Source organism: Ambystoma mexicanum, chromosome 6q (assembly GCF_040938575.1).
Source record: "Ambystoma mexicanum isolate Mex_15411 chromosome 6q, UKY_AmexF1_1, whole genome shotgun sequence".
Lineage (NCBI taxonomy): Eukaryota > Metazoa > Chordata > Amphibia > Caudata > Ambystomatidae > Ambystoma > Ambystoma mexicanum.
The window spans coordinates 1,416,639,119-1,416,653,650 of NC_090937.1; the positions used below are offsets into that span (position 1 = coordinate 1,416,639,119).

Below are 14,532 nucleotides of genomic sequence, written 5' to 3' on the forward strand. Positions count from 1 at the left end.
TGTATCTCATGAGTATGGCCGTCACTCCGTCGAAGAACTCGGGGGAGTCAATGTTGGGCGCGTATACGTTGACCAGTAGGCATTGTTCATGAGCCAAAGTGCAATGCAGGATCACATATCTGCCTTCTGCGTCAATGTGCGATGAGTGGAGGGTAAAATGGATAGACTTGTGGATGAGAGTCAGGACCCCTCTGGCTTGGGTGGAGTATTGGGTGAAGTATCTATTAAGGCCCCACGTTTGTGCAATGTTCGATGATAGGTGTTTAAGGGCATGTGTCTCTTGCAGTAGGAGAACCTTAGCCCCGTGTCGTTGTGCGTAGGCCGCAATCCTGCGAGATTTCGTGAAATTTGTCAGGCCACGTACATTCCATGACATCATTTTAATCGCCATGTAGGCAGCCTACGGGACATCCCAAGTAAAGGTGCAGCCCTCGGTAATCGCCATGAGTGCAGCCATGTCGCACCGTTGCCATCGTGTGTGACCCGCCCTAACCCCTGCGCCATTTTGAATGTAACCATCCCCAACTTTCCAACCCCCCGCCCTCACCGCCCAGTCCCAACTAGCAGTGTGTAAGAACCCACCCTCGAAATGGACCACTGGCTGCCAACCCCAACTTGGCAGTGCATGAACTAAAGCCCAACAGGGGCGCAAACACAAACATTTCGATTCTACAGGAATTGCAGCTGCAGTGGGGGCTACCGCTGCCGTTCCGCCCACCAGTTTGGATACGAATCTTGAATAAACCATAAAATCACAGGTTCGGCTAACATACATAAGGTTACAGAGCTAGGATGCACGTATTAGCGGGTTTCAAGACTAGCTCGTAGAGAGAGGACAGCGGCCAGTTCTAGTCGTTGTCCATCGGGGCCTCAGGCGGCTCCGCCAGTGGAATCTGTGCCTCTATGAACTTAACGGCCTCGTCCGGGACCGTGAAGAAGTAGAGCTTGTTACGATGAGTGAATTTAAGGCGTGCGGGGAAAAGCATAGCATATTCAATCTTCCTATCGCGTAGCATTTTCTTCACCCCAATGAATCTGCGTCTCTCCGTTTGCACTCCTACTGAAAAGTCGGGGAAGATCCTAATTACTTGTGAATCCAACCTTAATTCCCCCTTCTCTCTGGCCAGGCGGAGTATATGATCCCTGTCCTTGTAGCTGAGCAGCTTTGCTATGATAGGTCTGGGGAAATCCCCTGGCCGTGGTCGAGGTGCCAAGGAGCGGTGAGCTCTTTCGATCGTGAAGAATGGCGAGAGATCAGGGTCATCCAGGAGGTCTCTGATGAGTTTTTCCACCGCTAGTTCCATTTGCCCTTTGAGTGCAGTTTCGGGGACCCCGATTATGCGAATGTTATTTCTCCGTGACCTCGATTCGAGGTCATCACATTTAGATTTGACCAGTTTCATGTCTCGGACGAGCTCTGACACTGTGTTTTGCAGAACATGCACGTTGTCTTCAGTGGTGCCAGTCCTTTGCTCCACTTCGGTAATCCTAGCCCCGTGCTGGTCAAGCTTAGCCCTTAGTGACGCCACATTCGCGTTAATATCATCCAGTTTTTCATGGAATGCTGCAAAGTTTTTAGCCATGGATTCCATCATAGTGGCCAAGTCCGGTTGAGGGGGGTCCGGCAGGAGGTCGCCTTCCTCCTGGACTGCAGCGGGTGATGCCTGGTCACCCCTGGGTGTCGCCCTGGCGAATTTGTCCATAGCCCCGGCCTTGTTAGTGGCTCGCGATCTGTTAGACATTCTTCTGGGGGAGAGGCAGGGCTAGTACAGCGTTATAGGTGGTGGAGAAGGCCCGGATCGTACCGTACTGTGCCGAACCGCACTGAGGTCCCGTCGTGGCTACAGGCGATGCTGGCGGATTGTCACCACAGGGTCCGAACGGGCGAGGTTGTTCAAAGCTACTTGCGTCTAGATAGTGGGATGATTTCCCCCTTCTGCAGCCTACTGGAACCAGCCGTTCCGAGTGGGAGATTCCCAGCGCTTGCGCATGTGGAGTCTATTCAGCCAGGGCCCCTCCAGGCGGCCATAACAGCGAAAGGATAGCAATTCCCGGTGGGATGAGCGTGGAGGGCCTCAGGCACCATGGGACAGAGAGTTGGGGGAGCGTGGAGCAGGCTTGTGTTTAGGCAGTCCCCCCCGGGCTGTACCCCAGCACCGTGGGCGTAACACTACTAGCGGGGTGGATGGGGGACCCCCGGCGGTGCATATAACAGCCACAAACACCCACCTTATAGCCTGTAGGGTGGCTGGACCCGTATGTTCCTCGGCACAGGATTGGGGCCAACAAGGCGCGGGAGCTGCAGCCAGCCAAGGGGCAATGTCGGGATCTTCATGTAACAGGTGAGTGTCCCAAAGTCGGCACAGGTGCGCCACAGGGGGGGGAAGCGCCAGTTGCTCCTCAGCGGGTCGATGGGGGCCGTCCTGTTTCTTACTGCAGGCCGGTGGTGGGCGAAGCAGGAGCGCTCTCACGGTGTCTGTGTTGTCGGGCCCCCGAGCGTGTGTCCCGCCGCCTCTCCGCACAGTCCAGGCATTCCGGGATCTCCCAGTCCGGGGAGGGCCGCACACGTGTGCCAGCGGGCGCCGGGGCTCCAGCCCAGCCCACGGCCGCAGGAATGGCCCGGCAGCCGATGGAGCCGCCGCGCCGAGCAGGCAAGCCACACGCCCCCGACCGGGGCTGCGGGTGTCTCAGGCCCCGCTCCGCCCGGCACGCGCGGGGGAGAGGATCCAGGCGATGCAAGGGGGCCGCAGCAACCAGCCGATGACGGCGCTCAGAGATGGAGCGCGGCAGTGTCCCGGCCGCCGACGCTGCAGCGGGCGAGAGCGGCCACTCGAGGAGGCCGGATGCCGCCGCAGGCCCGAGCGCCCGATACTAGGGACGCCGGCTCCGATTCCACCCCAGATTTCAGGTACGAGGAGAGGAAAGTAGCAGCAGCAGGATCGTGGCCGTGGTGGTAGGGGATGATTAGGATTGAAGCCGATAAAAGGCAGATTCTGGTGGGCAGGAACGGAGCTTGCTGGCTAGGCAGCCATATTGCTTGGCTGCTCAACAGCGCCCCCCCCACAAAATGGATTTTGATGGAATCACATGGAACCTCCTCTTGCAGACCTTGCATGTAAGAGATATGCCAAGAGATATGCCAAGCAATTTATTGTCAATTGTATACAATAATAACAAAGCTGTAGTTTACTATTGCCTGGCAGGTCAGGTGACTAAAGGGGTAAAGTAGGGGTGTGTCCTTCTCCCCTTTTGCTCTGTGTATATATTGAGGAAGTGATCAGGACACTAATTGAGGAATGCTTGGATCCCCCAAAATGTGGCACAAATATAGCCGGCGCTCTTCTTCACAGATGCTGCCTTATTACTGTCTTACTCACTGCAGGGGATGGAGGCGACTTTGGTGTCCTTCGCGAGGAAGTGTAAGGAACTTCAACTCTAACTCAATAGAAGGAAAACTAAGGCAATGGTGTTCAAACCAAAGTTTTCCAGACAACAATGGCTAATCGCCAAAGTTAAAGACTCTACGCTTTAGTAGGTCAAGTTTTATGATTACTTGGGAATCCAGTTTCATCAGAATGGGTACTGGACCTCACAAGATGATAAGGCATGTGCTAGCTTGAAAAAATGTTGAGGTGGCGTGTTGAGCTTTTGCAACAGACACAGTAGGAGAGCAACCACCTGTGATGCTGGAAATGCATTGGAGGGACAGGGCCTCTGTATCCTTGTCCTTTATGCCTTTATCATGCATGTTCCCTCTTGTTTTTTGTGCAGGATTTCATGTGGGACTCCCGGCGGTGCGGCTCTTCCTCTTTTTGGTTTGGTGTACAGACCCTTGGGATACCCTTATGGCACCTCAACATATTCAAGCGTCTATTGTGCCTCAAGTAACTGTGGATAGGGCAGTAACTACGCGGAAAATAAAGCTAGCTAATGAGCAGGCCATGCCCGCCCTCCTTAGTATAAACAGAACAATAAGGCGAGACATAGTCTCTACAGAATATGTTGAGGCTCAGAGTAAATTAAGAGGATGGATGGGCATGCATGGGGGCACAGCCATGGTCCAGAAGAATCAGTGGTGTGCCCCCACTGCAGGCCCACTCCTCCTGCATTGATTAACCTTTATAATTACAATTGGGACTTTTGTCCCCTTGGGAGTGCATTTGGGCCCACTGTGTAGCGATACATGGTTCTGGTTTTGCTTTGCTCCTTGTCCCAAAAAGGTCTTGTGACTATAACCCGTTTGCACCTGAAGCAGTCACTTTAAAATATAAAAATGTTATATGTAATGTTGGATATGTATGTATGAAGAAAGACAAGCTCTCCTCGAGACATTATACTGGCTTGTGCACCCCTACCCCCTACTCTTAAGCCCTGTCCCTTTACTCTGACTGGCTGTTGGGTGGAAGTTCCATATATTGTGGGGAAGTCCAGGCCAGACTGGCCGGAGCCTTCCCAGTAACTGTATGTTGTGGGTATACCCTTGGGGTGGGACCTGGGTGAATAGAGTGTGTGACCAATATCCAATTCTTGTTATGGGTGTCTGGTTTCTGGTATGTGACACAAAGACTGAGACAGCCCTGCCCGAAACTGGTATGAATGCAGTGTGAAGTGCTGAATGGCTGGGTACTTGTCCCAATAAACATTCCTTGTTGTGAGTGTCTGAGAGGGAGGGGAATGGCCTGAATGCACTGTGAGCCTGATTGGCTGCCTGCCTGCCTGCTGAATGCCGTTCTGAATGATTGGTTGCATGAGTGTCATCCAGCAGAGTGAATGAGAGACCAAAGAGTATATCTGGGGACCTCTCACTGATGGAAATGGTTCAGAAGCTGAAGTTGATACTTGATGCTTAACCTTGAAGCCCACTGGAAGAAGAAAAATTGCTGCTGCTGTCCTTCGCTCATCTGAAAGCTGCGTGACTGTCAAGGAACTGATCCAGGAGAGGAACTGGCTAGGAGACCTCTTCCCGAGCTACGAGGGACACTCGTGCACCAGCTTATCTTTGACAAAGCTCCCTGGACACTAGACCCTCGAAAGGCTGCTGACCGGAGACAGGGACCGCCTCTCAGGTTTAAAGGCATTTGCATTTTGAGCCGCAGATCTTATATGTGGTTCAGATACATCATAAAGACAATAGGCAATTACCTGTTTTGGTAACTTTAAAAGGCTCTCTCTTTTAAAGGACAAATACTGTGTCTCATCCCATGGGATCTCCTCACCACCCTGGGCCTTGTCTCTTCCCAGGTGATCCTCCCGCAGTACACCACACCCAAAGTCAGGATCAGAAAGTGTCTGCCTTTCCCTGGCCGTCTAGAAGGAGACTTTAGGCAGGGTTTCAGTGAGGGATCCGTAAGATTCTTCACAGTTAATTGTTGAACGTTGATGAGTGGGGAAATCACTTAATGAGAGACTTTGAAAAGTATGATGAGTCAAGATAACACGTGGTGCCAAGGGCTCAGAGAAAGAGCCTATTTGAGAAACCCCAGGAGTGGTGGTGCCTCTCACACGGTAAAGCTATATCAAACCCCAGAAGGGTCAAGTGGAAAGAGAGTGAGATACTCAAACTAAGAGAAAGGACTGTACGAGACTTTCTTATGAAAAGCATGAAGAAAACTACTGAGCATTATACTGTCTGGAACACCAGACCTATCAGCAGTTGGCAGGAGCTACAGGAGCTCACAAATAAGACACTGAGAACCAGATGGCAATTGTATACCTGATATACATATGAACTAAGAGAACCCTGAAGTACAGTCTTCAGACAGACGGCTGAAATGAAGCAGCTAGGAGAGAGGCATTATTTTGGCAAACTTTATTTATTAGTATTAGCGGTAGGGTCAGGTAGATTAGATTTTGGACAGAGGTCATTTTTGATTTGGACTTTGTGATGACAGACGAGCACCTTTAGTTAGTTTAGTTAGGTAGGGAACATCCCTCTAGCAATAGGGTAAGGTAGGCCTTTCTTTATTATTTTGAATATAAACCAAAGAAATGTCCAATATATGTCTGACTCCTTCCCACCGGTCAAAGGACCCTCCCTTATATGTGCACCCTCATTGTCCTGACACTGTCCAGGGACAGGTCACCACACCAATCTTCTACAACATGGTTGGCTGGGCTACCACATATCTTTCTGAAGAAGTGACCACACTCTTCTAGCTATGGCTGGGGGAATTATTTCATAGATCTGATCTGAAACAGTGAGCACATGGAGAACAATATTTGCCTTAATCCCACATGGAGTGATGGCCCTCCTTTTTGTTATTGGCTCCTGCAAGCAGCACAGATAATAAAACACATTCAGATGATTCCCAAGGTATATTTCATGACATTCAGAAGGGCGGTTACATATAGATCCACTGCTCATCTGTTCTAGTCGTTACAAATTACAGATAAATTGCCCATCCCAAGGAAAAAGAACACACTAAAACCCAATCCCCACCATATATTAGTAAATCTAGGGTTTGTCTCCATCATGGCTAGGAATAAACATTAATTTCATGATGGTATGATCTCCTTGACATAGTCAACAATAATCTTCTGTCCTTACTTTTACTGATAGACCATGCCCATAGTATCAAATGCCTGATTATTCTGGTTTTGCTGCTTCCTCAGGGACTGCTATGCATGGGACTAGAGAACCTTTAAAGGCAGACCAGTAGCATGTGGGGTACTGCAGCAGTCTCCCTGTGCCCGGTCATCTGCACCTATATATGGGCCATGGTGGCTCTTTTACAAGACTACTCCGCTTCACCTTCCATTCCTTTAGGCATTCCTGGTGGTATCTAGTGGATACCACCAGGGGAACATTACAGTTCAAAGTGATACCTTTCATCTATGTTAACATGCTTTCTGGACTGAGATATGCCCCTTGTTTGAGTCACATCACGCCAAAAAAGGTAAATTCCTTTGCTATCCCTTGCATTATGAGTCTGTGGAAACACTGGGTCTGGTTGCTCTGTTCTCACAACACCAGATATTGTATGCCAGGGATTTCAAAAAGGTCTGATCACTTCATGGGCAGCCATGAACCTTCTAGTATTTCTTCCCAGTGACTACTACCTCTTTCGTGCCCGCTTCAGGTGCTGCGATCATACAGGAAAGAAGGCTCCTCATTCTAAGGACACCATTATTTTCATTATGCGTGCCAGTAGCATGATAAAGTCCACAGTTAAAGATACACCAGCTAAGCAGGCAGACAAATCCATGGTCAGCCAGTGACTTATGGGTATTGTGAGTTACAGAACAGGTGCCTCCAGCTATGAGGCTGGCAGCATTCCTATTTCACCAAAAATACTTGAAGACTGAAAACTGTTACTCTGGGAAAGTCCACACTGAAGGCTGGTCACAATATCACACCAGAAGCATCTGAAACCAGACCCTTGAGTTTCCAGGAAGGTAAGGTGTGGACGTGCTGGATACAGCCGTAAGGTTACGATGTGCAGTACAAACATTGTAGTGATGAGGAATCCAGAGGTTCCACAGCATTTAAGGAGTCAATATTGAAAGCATGGCCACTTTACCCCAAGAGTGACACGATCAGCAGGCCAGAAGTGGACCAATAAACATTTTTTTAGTGAGGTTATCACTTGTACTTATAAGATCTGAGCCACTATATTCAAATGCACTTTATTGGATGGCTGCATACTTCTACTGTCATATAGTTAGAAAATACATACCGACATATAGATTCTTTTCAGAGAGCAAATAATTCTTGCCATCGCGGGCATAAAATCCATCGACCACAATATCCCATAAAGATTTGTATTCTATACAACCGGACAGCACCTCTAAAACAAAGGCAGCCTCTCCAACATCGAAGACCTACAAAGAATACAAAAATGAATGATCAGTGAAGAATTTAGGAATATTACAAATGCATTGCAGCAACTGTGTGCTTTTAAGAATAAAAAGCACCTGGACACATATGTGTGCTATGCACCCCTATGCAACTATGTTGTGCCAAAGACAGAGCTTAACTGAGCCTTTCGGCAAAGGAATGACACACATTTGTATAGCAATCATCCAAATAAAAGATGTTATAGGGAACTTACACTTTTCGTTGTAACAAAACCACATTGCATGGTCCTTGTACTGGAAGACAGACATTTGAATTGCCAGTGTTCTCACAAGCAAGTATAATTTCTTCCTCGATTCTCATACACCATCAGAGACAAGCTTACAATCGGGGTATGCCAGCTGTAAGGGTGTAAAAGTAGGACTAAGACAGAGTGGGCTCATGTTGATTGGCGTAACGTTTTATTTAAAGTAAAAGGGTGTGGTTGGGAAACTCCTACCTTTCCCTAAAGCTAAGAGGGGTTTCCCTATTTCAACTAAAACTAAAGAAACTGTCAGGATGTCTATGGGCCTCATTACGACCCAGGCGGTAAGTATTGAACATTACCGGCATGGCGTAATGAACGTTTACGCCGTGGCCCGATGGCGTAAAGAGCGGCACATTCCGACCCATCGCGCACGAGCATTACACCATGCCGGTAATGTAAATTACGCCATGGCGCAAATGACCCTAAAACGGCCCCTACCGGCATAGTACGCCGCGCAAGGTGCACTACCGCCACCCATCATAGCGGCAACCGTAGTGAGCGGTCACCGTAATTAGCGGTCACCGCAGGTAGCGTAAATAAGCGGAACCGGAAGTAGCGTCATCGCGGCGGAACGGGAAAGAGCACGGCGGCCATCTTTAAAAACACAATCCATTGCCATCCTCCCCAACCATTCCACATCCGACCCTGAGACCTGTCCAAACCCATAACCCACCCAATTACCAATCTGAAAATGCCCAAAGTTGTTAAGAAAGCATGCGACCGGCAGCGCCAGGACCGCTTCTCCCGGGAGGAACTAACCATGCTTGCCGAGACCCTCCAGGACAATGCTGCGGTGGTCTTCTCTACGCAAACGTCCAGGCCGGCAATAGCCAAAAACAAGGCCATATGGTCCCTGGTGGCACAGCGTGTCAGTGCGGTGGGGAGCGTACCCCAAAATGCACAGCAGTGCAAAAAGCAGTGGGACGACCTGAGGCTCCGCGTCAGGAGTATCCTCTCGGCGAATAGGAACCTGGGCACGGCAACCGGGGGTGGATGTGATTCCCCCATCAAATTGCAAGCATGGGAGGAAATATGTGCATCCACCATTGGAATGGAGAGCATACAAGGAGTCGGAGGGATGGAGAGAGGAGTCCCGACATCAGGAGATGCAGGTAGGTGGCTCCAATCAAGCCTTGCAAAAATCACCAAAGTCCAATCATGTGAGGTACTATGTTGCCCCATAGTGCAAATGCAACACATCAGCAGGAGACTGGCCACAGACACATCCGAAATCCACCCTGTACACATGCAGCATGCACACCCTAACTGCCGGCCCCCACATACCACCATGCTACTTCCACACAAAAGGCAGAAAACCTGTATGCCCCTGCCTCAAATGTGCAGCATGTACCTACTGATAAGATGTCATTCGTCACAATGCACCCACAATGTCCGCAGACCCATCAATAACACTCTCCCTCCTTTGCTCCACCACAGGCTCTGATTCAGACCTCCAGGATGAGGACACCACGGCCTCCACAGCCACCAGGAGGGCCAGGACAACTGTGCCTAGGCCGCAAGCCTCCACCTCTGCCGTCCCGAGGATGACACCCCAGCAGCCACAAACCCTGCCAGGGGAAGAGGACAGAGCACTGACAGCCACCACAACTGTCACCACAGAACCAGCAGCCACAGCGCACATGACACACATCGTGCCCACCGAAGGGACAGGCTCTGCTGCAAGCAGCACCCTTGGTGAAATTGCTGCCATAGCAGCATCCTCCGACAGTGAGGCACGGAGCATCGAGGAGATTGATGATGGAAGCCCCACTGCCCACCCTCATTCCCCCTACACATCCCTAAGCCCCCTGCAGGCGGATGCCACACAGGGGCAGATGGAGGCCGAGGATTGGCCAGCCACCCCATCCCTGCTGCCGGAGGTGAGCAGCCCAATGGGCATGCCAATGCCATTGGCCATGAGCCAGAGGAACCAGCAGACCCTGGATGATATTGTCACCCGGCAGCAGCAGCTATCCACCCTCCTCATGGAACACGTTGCAGAGTGTGTGGGGGCAAGGGATGCCATGGATAAATGCGCAGACAGAGTCACGGCTGCCATTGAGTCCTCCACGAAGGACATCTGCACAGAACTCGCCGCTGTGCGGCACGTCCTCTCAGAACTGGTGCAGACCATTCGGGACAGCCGTCCAAATGTGCAGCCAGGACCCTCCTCGTCTACCAGCTCTGCACAGAGCAGCCCCATCCGCAGATCAGGGAGGAACCTGCGCAGTACGGGCAGGGGTGCCCCGGGGGCCAGGGGAGGGGACTGTCATTAGTGCCCGGACAGTTGAGAAGAACTACATCACACACTGCTGCACAGACTGAACCACACCTTTGTAGGGATTCCAGGGGGGAGGGGGGAGTGGGTGTGTTGGGGTGTTCAGGGGGGAGGGGGGAGTGTGTGTGTTGGGGTGTTCAGGGGGGAGGGGGGAGTGGGTGTGTTGGGGTGTTCAGGGGGAGGGGGAGGGGAGAGTGGGTGTGTTGGGGTGTTCAGTGGGGAGGGGGGAGGGGGGAGTGGGTGTGTTGGGGTGTTCAGGGGGGAGGGAGGAGTTGGTGTGTCATACCTTTTCACTATTATAATACACTTTATCGTTTAGCACAAATCCAATGTGTGGACATTGCTCATTGCGTATGTGTGCTTTATTGTTGTACAGTCCACAGTGTGAATGTCCCAGACACACACAGTGCCCCAAGTGCCGTCTCCATGTTACACACACCCGCCGTGTGTGCTAGAAGCATTGGTCAATGAGATTCTGACGCATTTCACGCCCCTCCTGTGCATCGCTGCCTCCTTGAGGTGCTGCCACATCCCCACCCTCCTCATCCTCATCGTCAGGTGGTTGCAGTTCTGCGTCAGAGGGCAGGGGCACATTTCGTCTGACGCACATATTGTGTAGCATGACACATGCCATGACGATCTTCGCAACCTTCTCATGGCGGTACAGGAGTGCCCCGCCAGACCTGCTGATGCAGCGGAAACGTGCCTTCAGTAGGCCGAAAGCCTGCTCAATCACCACACGGGTACGTGCATGGGCACGGTTGTAGTCCTCCTCATGCTGGTTCTGTGGGTTCCGGACTGGTGTAAGAAGCCACCTCTTCAGGGGATAGCCTGCATCACCTGTATGTGGGCGACAATGTATGTGTCAGGGATGGAATTGATTTATGAACATGACGTGCCACCATGCCTTGCATTCAACTGTTACTTTGCACCACTTTTAGTTGCGCTAATAGATTTACACTATGCAACCGGTATATGTTCATGGCTCTCATGTACTGTTTTGCATGCCAAAACATAATGTATGCAGGGGGGGCAAGTGCCTTGTGAGTGCCCATCCACTGTGTACGTTCAGACCGTATCTTTAGGTGACCTGGCACGTGTCCTGTGAGGTTAACGCTCACATGATCACAACATTGCTGTCTGCCTCATTATGACCCCAGTGAACAATACTGATGTCAATAGGGACAGTTTGTGGGCCTTGCTGTCTGTGTTGTGGTGCATTGATGTTCCAGTCCATCATGTGCCTCCTTTGGGCACAGTTATGGGGGAAAGGCCTTTCAGTAGATGGTGTTTGGTGACGTGCATGTAGGTGCATTTCGTTGGAGTCAATGTGGTCACATTTTGTACAATGCACTTGAAGATGGTTGTGTCATGGTTGGGACACACCTTCATTCACATGTTAGGGCTGCTTAGGTCAGGCATCACGTATACAGGTGTCAGATGACGTAAGTGCTGCCTCAGGGTATGATCTGGCTACTGCTAGTCGCAGCCAGGTGAAGTATGCATCATTCCCCCCCCCCCTTTCTGCCAGGTGAAGTATGCATCATTCCCCCCCCCCTTTCTGCCAGGTGAAGTATGCATCATTCCCCCCCCCCTTTCTGCCAGGTGAAGTATGCATCACCCCCCCCCCTTTCTGCCAGGTGAAGTATGCATCAATCCCCCCTCCCTTTCTGCCAGGTGAAGTATGCATCATTCCCCCCACCTTTCTGCCAGGTGAAGTATGCATCACCCCCCCCCCCCTTTCTGCCAGGTGAAGCATGCATCATTCCCCCCCCCCTTTCTGCCAGGTGAAGTATGCATCAGTCCCTCCCCCCCTTTCTGCCAGGGAAAGTATGCATCATTCCCCCCACTTTCTGCCAGGTGAAGTATGCATCACTCCCCCCCCCCTTTCTGCCAGGTGAAGTATGCATCATCCCCCTCCCCCTTTCTGCCAGGTGAAGTATGCATCATTCCCCCCACCTTTCTGCCAGGTGAAGTATGCATCATTCCCCTACCTTTCTGCCAGGTGAAGTATGCATCATTCCCCCCCCCCCTTTCTGCCAGGTGAAGTATGCATCACGTACCTCCATGGCACGTGGGACCGACAATTCCACATGGGTGCAGTCGATGGCACCAGTGCAACCAGGTATGCCAGCTAGTGCATGGAAACCCACTTTGGTGTTAGCAATCTCCTGGGCAGACCGTGGCAATGAGATGTGGTCATCTGTGTGCTTGAGGAGGGCATCGAGCACTTGGATCAGTGTACGTGAGAATAATGGTTGTGATATGCCATGCAAGTGCCCCACTGTGTGCTGGTAGGTGCCTGTGGCCAGGAAGTGGAGCACGGACACTACCTTCAGTAGGGGGGGGATGGCGGTGGGTGTTTCAATCATGCTGACGATGTCGTTGTGTATCATGTCCACAATGGTGGTGATGGTGTCCCGGTCCAGTCGGTACAGGGTGTGGATCTGCTCAGCGGTGAGGGTGAATGGACTGGCTCTGATGCGTGGGATTGGGAGCTGCCTGCGTGGTGCCACTGGCTGTGCTGGTGGGGCTTGCTGGCCCTGCCTTGCCCTCCTTCTCCTCCTGCGTCTCCTCTGTGCAGCCTCTTGTTGTTGTTGTATTTGCAGTTGCAGCACTTGCATTGCTATCAGGTCCTCCAGCCCCAACATTGCTAGTCCTATTGGTATCATTGTGGAGTGTGACTGGGTGTGGGAAGGGGTTGGGTGTGCTCTTTTTGTACTTCCTGAGTCTGTATTGCCTCCACCTGTGCTGATTCTGTGCACCTGTGGCAGCTGGATTCACTTTACATGGCCCTTTACGATTGGTTCGCGATGGCGTAATTAGCACCATGGCGGTAAGGTACTTAACGGGCTGGGTGATGACGTTAGGTGCATGTCCGCTTGGGTCGGCATTCGCGTACCTTTGCGCCATGCCGGTAATTACGGTGTGGGATCTCGGGTGCGCGCGTCCTTGGTGCAGTTAGCGGCAGCGTTAACTACGATGCCGCTAATGCCATCGTAGTTAACGGTCACGGCTCATGATCGGACCTAGCGGAAAACGATGGCGGTAATCATTTACCGCCATCGTTTTTCACTTAGCGCTTGGGTCGTAATGAGGCCCTATGTCTAAAGTAAATAGTCCACTGTCACAAGTCCAAAGCCTATTTCCATCCCCCAGACTATTTAATAAACTATAACGAATAAAACGTCTTCTTAACTCAGAAGAATAGGTTGTAGATCCAATGAAAGAGTTCCAAATAACAGAAGTTCCAAACCCAAAGTTCATAAATGTAAAACAAAATTCCATAAAGTTGTAAGATATTTCTCTGTAACACATGCTTGGCAACAATCAGGAGCAATAATTCCCTTGCCCCGTTTCCTTCTCTTGGCAATCCTCTGTTTCTTGCAGCACAACAACCAGGGGCAATGGCTCTCTTGCCCTGGTTCCTTCTCTTGGAAATTCTCTCATAGGTCCCAGACCTTTGCTTCTCTCTCTTGCTGCTTGGACCAACGTGGTTCACTTCCCTGCCAAGTATGGCCCTTAGTAAATTGCTCAGTGGTTTCCCTTCTTCTCACGGGAGTGGGTCCCAGACCCCTCTTTATGTTCGGATACTTGGGGCCCTTTCCTCCCAAGTACCGCCACGAGGAAGGTGTTTTGTGATGTTTTCGTTTGATGGATCCCAGACCTTTAATCCTCTCTTGTTTTTGCGGGACAGACCTGGTTCACTTGCCTTGACTAGGAAGATGCTGACTGCACTTTATTAGTTTCCCTCTAGCCGGCTTGAGTGCTCCCGCAACCTCTAGGGAGCCTTGCAGTGGGCTCTGGTCTACCCGGGTACACTGTAGTCTCAATCTTCCTCCGGGCAGCATGGTCTTCTCTTCACGCGCTGCCCAGGCTTCAAGAACATCAGGAGCTTCTCGCTGCCAGCTCGCCTTCTTGTCCTTCCAGCTCCCCACTTAGCGTCCTGGTCTGCTTCCTTCCACTTTCCTGTACCGTGCTAGCTCCTCCAGCGAGGACTGAACAACTTCTTCCTAAGTCTTTCCTTCTTTCCTACTCTACATTGACCAATGAGCAGCCGGCAACAACTAGACTGATCATTGTGGTTCTAATGAGTACTCTTCATGCCTCCTTCCTCCTCTTCATCCGAGTACTTATTCCAAGTTGTCTAGA

The 14,532-nt window shown here is 51.1% G+C and overlaps 1 protein-coding gene across 1 annotated transcript in view; it reads right to left on the reverse strand.

The window, feature by feature from the left end:
• The window catches only part of CFAP99 (cilia and flagella associated protein 99), a 947,596-nt gene that overhangs the window by 880,598 nt on the left and 52,466 nt on the right, over nt 1-14,532 (reverse strand). Inside the window, exon 3 of the mRNA XM_069632119.1 lies at nt 7,677-7,821. Coding sequence (XP_069488220.1) covers nt 7,677-7,821 — 145 coding nt within the window. The remainder of the gene's footprint in view (nt 1-7,676; nt 7,822-14,532) is intronic.